At 48.5% G+C, this 10,858-nt stretch overlaps 1 protein-coding gene across 2 annotated transcripts in view; it reads left to right on the top strand.

Annotated features, from left to right (window-relative positions):
* Positions 1 to 10,858, top strand: part of SHROOM2 (shroom family member 2) — a 146,737-nt gene that overhangs the window by 62,868 nt on the left and 73,011 nt on the right. For both annotated transcript variants that reach the window (XM_035029682.1, XM_035029683.1), the window contains exon 2: positions 8,112 to 8,263. In XM_035029682.1, the coding sequence (XP_034885573.1) occupies positions 8,112 to 8,263 (152 nt within the window). The remainder of the gene's footprint in view (positions 1 to 8,111; positions 8,264 to 10,858) is intronic.

A 10,858-nucleotide genomic window follows, 5' to 3' on the forward strand; every position in this document is an offset into this window, starting at 1 on the left:
TCGTCCTCCTCTTCTGATGGGCTTTTCCCTTGGCATTTGCGTTGGCCAGGTGCCCCCTTTGCACACAGGCTCATCACCCAGTCCTCTCTTCCTTCCGTGCATCTCATCGGCTGGGCTCTATCCATTCAGCTGCTGTGGTCCCTTTGCCCGGGCCACACTGGCCTTTCTTTGTGATAGGGCCTCGTCTGATGAGCATTCCTGTTACAGAGGCTGAAAGGAGTATGTGAAAATCTCCAGAGCAGACCCTCATGTTCCTGCAAGCCTTGGACTAAACATCAGCTTGCTCACCTACTGTCCAAAACCTGTGAGGTGCGTTGTGGTTTATTTGGTTAGTTTTGGGGGGCATTGTTTTATCTTTTCTCTTGCTTTTTGATTTTGGTTCTCATCTATGAGGAAAGGAGTTTTTTTCTTTCACCACTGAGATTTTATTGGTGGTTTTGATGATCTGTACACAGACACATTTCATTTTACACGGTTTTTAACATAGATACCAAAGATCTAAAAAGATGTAGTCCGTGATTCTTTACTAAACTGTTATATACGGTGACTTTCCAGCTTGAAATGTGGAGGCAAATTTTCCTTGAGAAGATACCAAGTACCAGTAGGTTCTGCGTTGACAATCGCCGTTCAGTCACAGATCCCACTCATTCACAATTCACAATTTACTATCCTAAACGCATGTTTGGACTGTCAGGTTTTCAAGACAGGTTGACAAAGTGTTTAGGGAAACTGGACTAGCATGTTCAGGGACTGGGAGAGCCAGGATCAGGGAAATGGTTTTCTTTAGGAAATGTGGGGATAGAGGTAACTTGCAACGTTCAGGACACATCAAATACACGACCGTGACTCCAAATTGCCATGTCATATGCCTTGTATTGGCCATGAAAACTGCTCCCCCCACCCATGGAATGTCAGGCTCACCCCCCAGACAGCCAGAGCCTCCTAGGATTCAGTATCCCACTCTTCTGGTTGTACCAAAAAATAACCAGCAAATGATTTTACCTCTTAAACAAATATTCACACCTAACTTGGATGAGGTGGCATTCCCTCCTGGGGCGCCTGGATGGCCCAGTCGGTTAAGCGGCTGCCTTCAGCTCAGGTCATGATCCCAGGGTCCTAGGTTCGAGTCCCACATCGGGCTCCCTGCTCAGTGGGGAGTCTGCTTCTCCCTCTCCCTTTGCCTACCGCTCTGCCTACTTGTGCTCTCCCTGTCTCTCTGTCAAATAAATAAATAAAACCTTTAAAAAATATATTCATAGACCTACTAAGGCCATCTGGGTGCCTCAGTTGGTTGAGTGTCTGACTCTTGGTTTCAGCCCAGGTCATGATCTCAGGGTCGTGAGGTTGAGCCCCGAGTAGGGTTCTGTGCTCAGCACGGAGTCTGCTTGAGATTCTCTCCCTCTGCCCCTTCCCCCACTTGCACGGGTTTGCGTTCTCTTTCCCTCTCTCAAATAAATAAATCCTAAAAAGAAAATATTCCTAGAGCTACTAAAAAGCTTACATTTCCAAAATAGTAATGAAATCTTTTGCATTGTACTAGGAGACAGGGCCCACCAAAAAGACATGGCATATGATCTTAGAGTGGTCTTCCTTCATCTCTACTTCTCTGGAGGCTGGACTCTCTTCAAGCTTTAGTCTCTCCATTTTCTGCAGGTAGATCTGTAGTTTCTTGATTAGCCCCTGCAGCCTGTTTTCCCTTGTGTTGGCACTTTTTTGTTTGAAGACACTTTGCTTCATTTCCACTTTTGCGGGAGCAGGTTTTAGCTGAGAAATTGCGGAGCTCCTCTGGAGCTCCCTCACTGCCCCTCCACCTGAGTTGACCTTCCTGTTGGGCATCTTGGGCAGTAGAGAGGGTGACAGTTGGTGCCGGGATGCTGGAGAGAGAGAGAGAGAGCGTTCTGGAAGCTGGGCTGCCTGGCTGGTGTGGCTCCTCCCGCCACAGGTGGGCCCGTAATGACGACTTGTGAAAATCTCCACACATCTAGGTGGAAGTTTCCAGTTTTCAATGGGCTTCTCTGTTACCAGAGATACACACTCAGATGATTTCACAACTTGATACTTCCCCTGGGTGAGTCAGCTTTCCTTTCTGAAGCAACTGGGCTCGAGGAGAATGAGTAAAATACTCAAATTAAGCAAACTGAAGTGGTAACTTTGGGGATTTTCCTGTCTAACAGAAGGCATTGCTTTGTCACGGAGTGCCTTTTGTCTGGACAGTGAAGCATTTTTGAGATAGAACTGATAAATCGCAGGTGTGATTCATGGCCTTTGAAATGGGATATTGGACTTAATGTCCTTCTTCCTTTTTGATCTCTGGTCGTTGTGATTTTCTGAATCACTGGAGCTCAACACCTCGGCACCACTGGCTTCTTCTTTTGGTCCATCGTGTCTTGTCTGACCACATCGTGAGGCCTTCCCTCGCAGCTTCTAGAGTCCTTGCTCACGTTCATTCTCTGCGCTGCATGCTGTGAGCCCTCGTTTCTGTCCGGTGCCAAGATGGAGTCAAGGGCAGGAGAAATTCATTTTGTGTCTGCCTACAAGATCAGTCTTCCAGAAGTATTTGCTTGAATAATGTCGCTTCCCTGCTTCCATACCCTACCTTCTCTGGGCCCCTACTGCCTACAGGATATTGTCCAGATTCTGATTCAAGGTCAAGTTCCTAATCTTCCCCCTTCTGCCCTTATCTTCAGACACTCCCTTGTGAGAGCTTTACACCCTGCCAGGCTGACATTCTTTGGACGCGCCTGGGCTTCCTGCTTCTGTCCCTGTCTTCACGTCAAGACCCCACTTGGGAATGTCCTCCCCCATGCAGGCTTCTCCTTTCATGTTGTGTTTGTGGCCCTTCCGATTCATGAAGCCTCATTTCCTCCCCCGAGACAGCGGTAAAGGCTGCCCCTCGCATGCCCACTGCACGGGGTGAGATGCCTTGTAGTCGGTTACCAGACTAGACTCTTGCTTTTGTGGGTCTTCACTCTTGGTCATCTGTAACGCCCCTTCAGCCAAGTATGAAAACTCTGTTCCAAGAAGACTCTCATTAACTGTTTCCCTCCCTGCCGTTTCCTGCCAAAACAGTTCCCGAAGAGCGATACGGCGTTCTGCACGTGGTGGGACATCTGAGTCTCCCCTGGGACTGCGGGCGTGAGTCCGCCACATGGAATGCCTGTTGATAACTCAAGGTGTGGACCGTGTGGCCAGGCGTGGGCACTTGGGGCTTTCGTTCTGGACGTGGGAAGAGCGTGGCACGTGGGCTTGCATCGCGGGCATGGAAGGATCTGTCTCTGCCTGCCTGCCACTGTGCAGAAGGGGCACTTCTGAATTGGAGCCGGGGACCTCGGGAGCTTTTCCTGACTGCTGTCGGCCACAGCTGCCCTGTGGGTGGCCCCCACGTTCTGCAGATGTTAGGCTGTCGCCTCGGCTGGGTCGTAGTCCCAGGCACCGTGAGGGAGTGATCATCGATGTCGCGTGTGTGATTTACTGTAAAATGCTGGCAGGTGGCGTCCTCGTCCTCCGTGGCGAACGCAGACGTCAGATTTACCCTTCACCAAGTTCAAACCTCATGAATCCTACCTAACGGGAGATGTTTGGGGGTGGTGGGGAGTATAGAATGGAAGTTTTCACAGCTGCTGCTTCTTTTATAGCTACTTTCCCCGTAAGCACAATAAATATCAAAGAGAAACTTTCTCTTGGCAGGGAAGCCAACGGGTGGCTAAAAACCCAGCTACTTTCTCTCCCAAGCCCACACCTGTTTTTTCTGGGATGTGTAGGTGGAGGGTGGTTAGGGCGAGGCAGAAGGATGCTTTGCAATGCAGTCTTCATTTATAGAGGACAAACTCGAGGAGTCTTCACAGATCTTCGTGGTGAAGCCAGACTAGATGACAGTGGTTCGCAAAAGTCTCACCGACCTGGTTCACAGAAGGGTTTGTGGGGATGAGACTGAAAAGCCCACCCAGTGGTAGCCGAGCCGGATCCCGGTGATGTGTCCCCACAGGATGTGATGCCTTCAACACCAGCCCTACGACCCTGCAGGGCGTTCATCATAGTGGTTTTGCTTCAAGACTTTCTCGTAATACTCAAATTCAGAAGCACTCACTGTAGGTGGGACTCAGAATCCTTTCCTTGTTAGATACTCAGGAAGGTGTGATCACACTAAATGTCCCGTAACACGAAACTTAACTATTTTAACCACTTCCAAATGTCTGACTCCGTATATTGACAACATTCGCATAGTGCAACCATCAGCCATTGTCGGGAGTTTTTCATCTTCCCAGACTGAAACTCTGTACCCACAAATCCATGATTCCCACTCCCCCAGCCCCTGCTGACCTTTACTCTAGGCGCTGTCTCTGTGAATTGGCCTCTTCTGGGTCCCCCATATGAGCGGAATCACACAGTCCCTGTCTTTCCGTGGTGGCGTATTTCACTGCACGTGACGTCCTCAAGGTCCATGCATGTGGTAGCAGGTGTGAGAACGTCCTTCCTTTTTAAGGCTGACCTGCATTCCGTTGTATGGATGGACCACATTTTCATTATGCGTTTACTTCCTGATGGACATTTGAGTTGTTTCCACTTGGAATGCATAACTGTTGAAAGGTAAAATAAAATTCTGTGACGGAAAATCGGTGACGGAATGAATTGTACTTTGTAAATGTGTATTTCTGAAAACCATTCAAAATACAGGCAAGGGCACCTGGGTGGCTCAGTGGTTAAGCGTCTGCCTTCGGCTCGGGTCATGATCTCAGGGTCCTGGGATCGAGCTCCGCATCAGGTTCTCTGCTCAGCGGGGAGCCTGCTTTTCCTTCTCCCTCTCCCTCTGCTGCATGCACTCTCTCTCTCTCTCTCTCTGTCTCTCAAATAAATAAAATCTTTTAAAACAATGCAGAAGCTCAAGCCCTACCCTGGACCAGCTGAATCAGATCTGCATTTTAAACCCTGGGAGATTTGTCTGCACATGACAGTTTGAGAAGTGTTGGTCTCTGAAGCCTAGAAATGTCTTCAAGGCAGGAACTCCACCTTGTAAGACCCACCGTCCCCCCGCACCCCCCCACACACGGTCTAGCACAGTTGTTTGTGCAGAGTACTTGCTCACTAGATACTTATTGAAAGAATAAATACCACCTCTGAACTCAACACATGCATGTGACGGCCTTTTTGTACTCACCCCACCAAAGCATTTAACTGCTAGTATTTAAGCAGTAGTTACTAAGTGCAGACCCAAGTTACTATCTACATGCATTCTTTCTACATTCTGGATTTTGCCTTTACAATCATTATGCCCGGTGCTTGGGAGGCGGGGTAGGAGGAGATGAAACGGATCCAGGCACTCCTTGAAGGACTGCCACCTGCCTTAAGAGTCTGCAGCTCTCGGGTCCCTGTGTGGAGGACAGGTGCTGCAGGCTCAGGTAGTGAGCCAGCTGGAGCATTGGTAAGCTTCCCCGGGGGATTTCTCCGCCCTCCTCATGCACTCTGGTGGTGGCAGTTTCTGCCGCCTGTATCCCCTGCCCTTTCACCTGGCCCCTCTTCTGCCAAAGCTCTAACTACTGGGGACCCAGGGTTTCCTTCTCTGTGGTTCTCTGCCCGAGACTCTGTCTTCTGTCCAGGCAGTGTCCTTCAGTCTCCCCACCCCTCTCGTCCTTAAATAACTTCTGCTGGGGGTGTCTCCCTATGTAGGCCACCTGTCCCTGGGGGCCGTCCTCCCGCCACCAACTGCACCCTCTACCGGGACGGCCCCTTGGCCTCTCCCACGGGGCATGTCAAAACCCAAGCTCTCCACCACGTGTGACCTGCACCTTGCCTACACATGGCTGGGGCTGTAATCTTGTGCGGGTGGAAACTTACAGTCTGTTATCATGTTGGGATAAAATTGTCTAGACTTTTTAAACCAGTGATTAACCAAAGTTTGAAGCAGGCCGTTCAGTGAGGAGTAGTTGTTTAATTTTGTTTATGGTGTTCACTTGCAATGAATAATCGCTTTGTGAACCGAGGAGTTCAGCTGTCCTTGCATGTAGGTGGAGGTTTTAGGGAAATACCGTGCATTCGCAGAACTGAGGCATGGGCAGTCGCTTAGTACCCGGCTTTTTAGCTTCATAGGGGAAATGTAATGAGCTAAATCCAGCCAGCTGCCTTTTTTTTTTTTCCAGTAAATAAAAATTTGTGAGGGCTTTGGAAGTAATTCTCAGCTTAGCCGTGGCAAACAGTCAAGCAGTGAACTTCCAGACTGAACACAGATAAGCTCGTAACCGTTAACTTTTTTCACTAGTTTTCCTAGCGGTTTGTAAAGATAATAGCCTTTTGGTATAAAACCGGGGTTGCCGAACTTGTTTTTGTAACAAGCCAAGTAGTAAATATTTTTGGCTTTCTGGGCCCAAATACTCCATTCTGTCCTGTCGCAGTGTGTAAACAAGTGGGTGTGGTTGTAGTCCAGTAAAATTTTTATTTTTTATTTATTTTTTATTTATTTTTTTAAGATTTTTATTTATTTGACAGAGACAGCGAGAGAGGGAACACAAGCAGGGGGAGTGGGAGAGGGAGAAGCAGGCCTCCCGCTGAGCAGGGAGCCCGATGCAGGGCTCGATCCCAGGATCCTGGGATCATGACCCGAGCCGAAGGCAGACGCTCAACGACTGAGCCACCCAGGTGCCCCCAGTAAAATTTTTATTTACTGGAAAAAAAAAAAAGGCAGCTGGCTGGATTTAGCTCATGGGCCATAGATTGCCAAGTACTAATATAGAAAGCAGGCTGGGTTAGTAGCTGCTGAGTTGATTGTTACTGTATAGGAAAAGCCAGGATTAAACATCAAGATCTCTCAGGATTAAAGTTATCGAATGGGCAACATTCAAGCTTTTCATGAGTCAGTACATGTTCATACATATGTGTTTAGCACAGAGTCGTGAATGCCGTAATATGCACAGTGTGGCATAATCTAATTAGGACTGTAGTCAAAGAAACCGTTACGTGGCGGCGCCTGTGTGGCTCAGTCGTTAAGCGTCTGCCTTCGGCTCGGGTCATGATCCCAGGGTTCTGGGATCGAGTCCCCGCGTCGGGCTCCCCACTCTGCAGGAAGCCTGCTTCTCCCTGTCCTGCTCCCCTTCCTTGTGTTCCCTCTCTGGCTGCCTCTCTCTCTGTCAGATAAATAAAAATAAAATCTTAAAAAAAAAAAAAAAAGTGGTACTCCGTACGACGGAATATCATTCAGCCACAAAAAGGAATCAAGTACTAACAGGTGCTGCCGTGGGGATGAGCCTTGAAACATGCTCAGTGAAAGAAGCCAGTCACAAAATGCTACATGTTGTAGGATTCTTTTTTTTTTTCTTTAAGATTTTATTTATTTATTTTTGCAAGTGAGAGAGCGAGCATGAGGGAGCAGTCTCTCCACCGAACAGGGAGCCCAATGTGGGTCTTGATCCCAGGACCCTGGGATCATGACCTGAGCCGAAGGCAGACGCTTAACTGACTGAGCCACCCAGGCGCCCCTTAAGTTTGATATAAAGAATCCTACAGGGCAAATGCACACAGACACGTAGTACGTTGTGGGGGTGCCGGGGCTAGAGGGGATCAGGAAGTGACCGCCCACAGCTGCCAGGTTTCTTCTAGGCTTAGGGAGGTGTTCCAAAACGGGACATGTTGCTTGCACAGGTCTGTGAATATACTGAATAGCTGGTCACTTGTATATTTATATGGGTGAGCTTTCTGGTATTTGAATTCTGTCTCAATCAAGCAGTTACAAAACTGCAGGTATGGGATTAATGTACGAGAAATAGTAAATAACGAAAATAATCCATCCTTACTGTTTGGATAAAGGAAATGCAGAAGACAAACCCCCTATCTTTGGATCCACTCTTTCAGGCTGTGAGTGTTCCTGAGCACACATGCTCTTTCCTATTCCCTCAGTGAACGGTAACCCTTGTCAGTGCTCAGGTGGCGCTGGATGAGGGATGTGTCCCTTGTTCCGCAAATGGGAATCAGTGCAGCCTCAGGGCCCAGGAGGGGTCCAGGCTGATCCCAAAGCCCGTCAGAGAGCCTGCAGGCCCCATATGTCACAGCTGTGTTGTTTCTGGCTGAGTTCTGGGCTTGCTTCGCTTTTTTGGAAGCTCATGAGACGTACTTCTTTGTTGCAGATTGAAGAAGGAAGTAAAGCTGCGGCAGTGGACAAGTTACTGGCTGGGGACGAGATCGTCGGCATCAACGACATCGGTCTCTCAGGGTTTAGACAGGAAGCGATTTGCCTGGTGAAGGGCTCTCATAAAACCCTGAAGCTGGTAGTGAAAAGGTAAGACCCATGCCTCATGCCATCTTTACAAACAGAAGTGAGTCAAATAGCAAAATGTGAAGTCAGCGTGGCTGATCTGTCTCCCTGCAAGCAATCCCAGTTTGGACTTGAAGTGTGTGTGTGTGTGTGTGTGTGTGTGTGTATATAAAATTCTGTTTCTTGGCCAAGGATGAAAGCGTGTGCGCACACATAGAATTCTATCTCTTGGCCAAGGATGAATCCAGCATCGAAAACTTAAAAGATGCCTTCTTGTATTACTAGGGATTGTTCATTTGATTTATGAAGTGAATTTGAAGACTCTTTTCTTCAACAGTATGCAGATCATTAGCAGAGAGCTATGCTCCCGGTCCAAATAAAGTGTTGTTCCTGCTGTTTCCACAAGGTGGAGGCTACTGCGTTTTCGTTTTTTTTATGCTAAAATAGAGCATGACTGCGCATAGACGTTAAGTTTCCAGGGCTTTCCAGGGCCGGGGTGAGGTCTGGGGGGGAGCAGGCTGCCTGTTCCTAGAAATCAGATTGCCCATGGAAGTTTGGAGGACTTGAAGGGGTTAGAAAAGCAGAACTGGGAATGTGATGCTTTTAGACGCGGGAGCTATAACACTACTCCTGGACCCCCATAAAGGTACTTGGGATTTGTCTTCATAAAGAACTCTTTCTCCACCTTGCATTTTGTAAGTTGGCTAATTCATAGTGAAGTGTTTGCATGTCCCCCGACCTTTTTTTTTTTTTTTTTTTTTTTGCAGAATTAGTGCAGTCTTTCTAAGTTTGGCTGTAAATCTTTTTTTTCTTTTTTTTAAGATTTATCTATTTATTTATTTGACAGAGAGAGCGAGTGCATACAAGCAGGGGGAGTGGCAGGCAGAAGGAGAAAGTAGAGGGAGAAGCAGACTCCCCGTGGAGCAGGGAGCTTGACGTGGGACTTAATCCCAGGATCCTGGGATCATGACCTGAGCCAAAGGCAGACGCTGAACCAACAGAATCACCCAGGCGCCCCTTGGCTGTAAATTTTTAAAAACAAATGGACTCAATCATTTACTTCGGTTTTTAATACTGCCTTGAAGGCCTGTTCCCAAAGGACTTTACTCTTTTTTTTTTTTTTGGACTCAAACCATATCGAAGGAAGAAAAAACCTCTAATTCATTGCCGCACTAAATTAGCAACCTCATTTCTTTTTTTTTTTTAAAGATTTTATTTATTTATTTGAGAGAGAGAATGAGAGAGAGAGAGAGAGCATGAGAGGGGGGAGGGTCAGAGGGAGAAGCAGACTCCCCGCTGAGCAGGGAGCCCGATGTGGGACTCGATCCCGGGACCCTGGGATCATGACCTGAGCCGAAGGCAGATGCTTAAGGACTGAGCCACCCAGGCACCTTCCCTGTTCTTTTTTTTTTTTTTTTTTTTTTTTTTTTAAGATTTTATTTATTTATTCATGAGAGAGAGAGAGAGGCAGAGCGAGAAGCAGGCTCCCAAAGAGCAGGGAGCCCGATGCGGGACTCGATCCCAGGCTTAGGGAGGTGTTCCAAAATGGGACATGTTGCTTGCACAGGTCTGTGAATATACTGAATAGCTGGTCACTTGTATATTTATATGGGTGAGCTTTCATGAGCTTTATCATGACCTGAGCCGAAGGCAGACGTCCAACCATCTGAGCCACCCAGGCGCCCCTCATTTTTCTTTTTTTTAAAGATTTTATTTATTTATTTGAGACAGAATGAGAGAGAGAGAGCACATGAGAGTGGGGAGGGTCAGAGGCAGAAGCAGGCTCCCTGCCGAGCAGGGAGCCCGACGCGGGACTCAATCCCGGGACTCCAGGATCATGACCTGAGCTGAAGGCAGTTGCTTAACCAACTGAGCCACCCAGGCACCCTAGCAACCTCATTTCTAAGTGGTAGAGGCTACCGTCTTCGTAAATGAGAAGAATAAACTCAGATGGCGGTTTGGGAGCCGTTTCGAGAGGCTGAGGTGGGACAGACGTTGTCACGTTGTACAGTTATCCCTCTGTGGGCGCGGTACCTCGCTGAGGCGGGGGGTGGGTGTCCTCGCAGTGCCCCGAAGGAAACAGCGCAGCGACGGCGGGCACGGAAGCTTGGCCCACTGAGCTGAGCTAGGCCTTATGCACTGTCTCTGGGACTCCTCGCCGGCCCTCAGGCTGAGTCGGGTTGCCCTCCTCGGCCTCCTGTACGAATCTGCAGGCTTCCTTGGAAATGAGACGCTAGGTTTTGACAGTCGAGTTGACAGGGATTTACCAGTAGCCAGGCCCATCGTTGGCGAGATGTGAGATGGGGGGGGGAATAAGCATGTCCTCGATATGCTGCCAATTAGGATACAGATTAGACGGACTTTCTGGTGGGTGGTTTGACATCGTGTGTTTCAGAAGGCGTATCCTGGACCCACAGTTTTCGTTTCTGGGCTCCCAGATACTCAGTCGAGGGAAATGACATGAATTAGAGCCATCCACGGTGTAAAGGACTGCTGTGTTATCAGCATTCGCTGACGTGGAAGATGCCCCACAAAGCCCAGCTCAGTGCAACACATAAAAGCGGTTGGAGAGGGGCGCCTGGGTGGCTCAGTTGGTTAAGCGACTGCCTTCGGCTCAGG

The sequence above is a fragment of the Mirounga leonina genome, unplaced genomic scaffold (genome assembly GCF_011800145.1).
Source record: "Mirounga leonina isolate KUSES-001 unplaced genomic scaffold, KU_Mleo_1.0 Mir_268, whole genome shotgun sequence".
NCBI lineage: Eukaryota > Metazoa > Chordata > Mammalia > Carnivora > Phocidae > Mirounga > Mirounga leonina.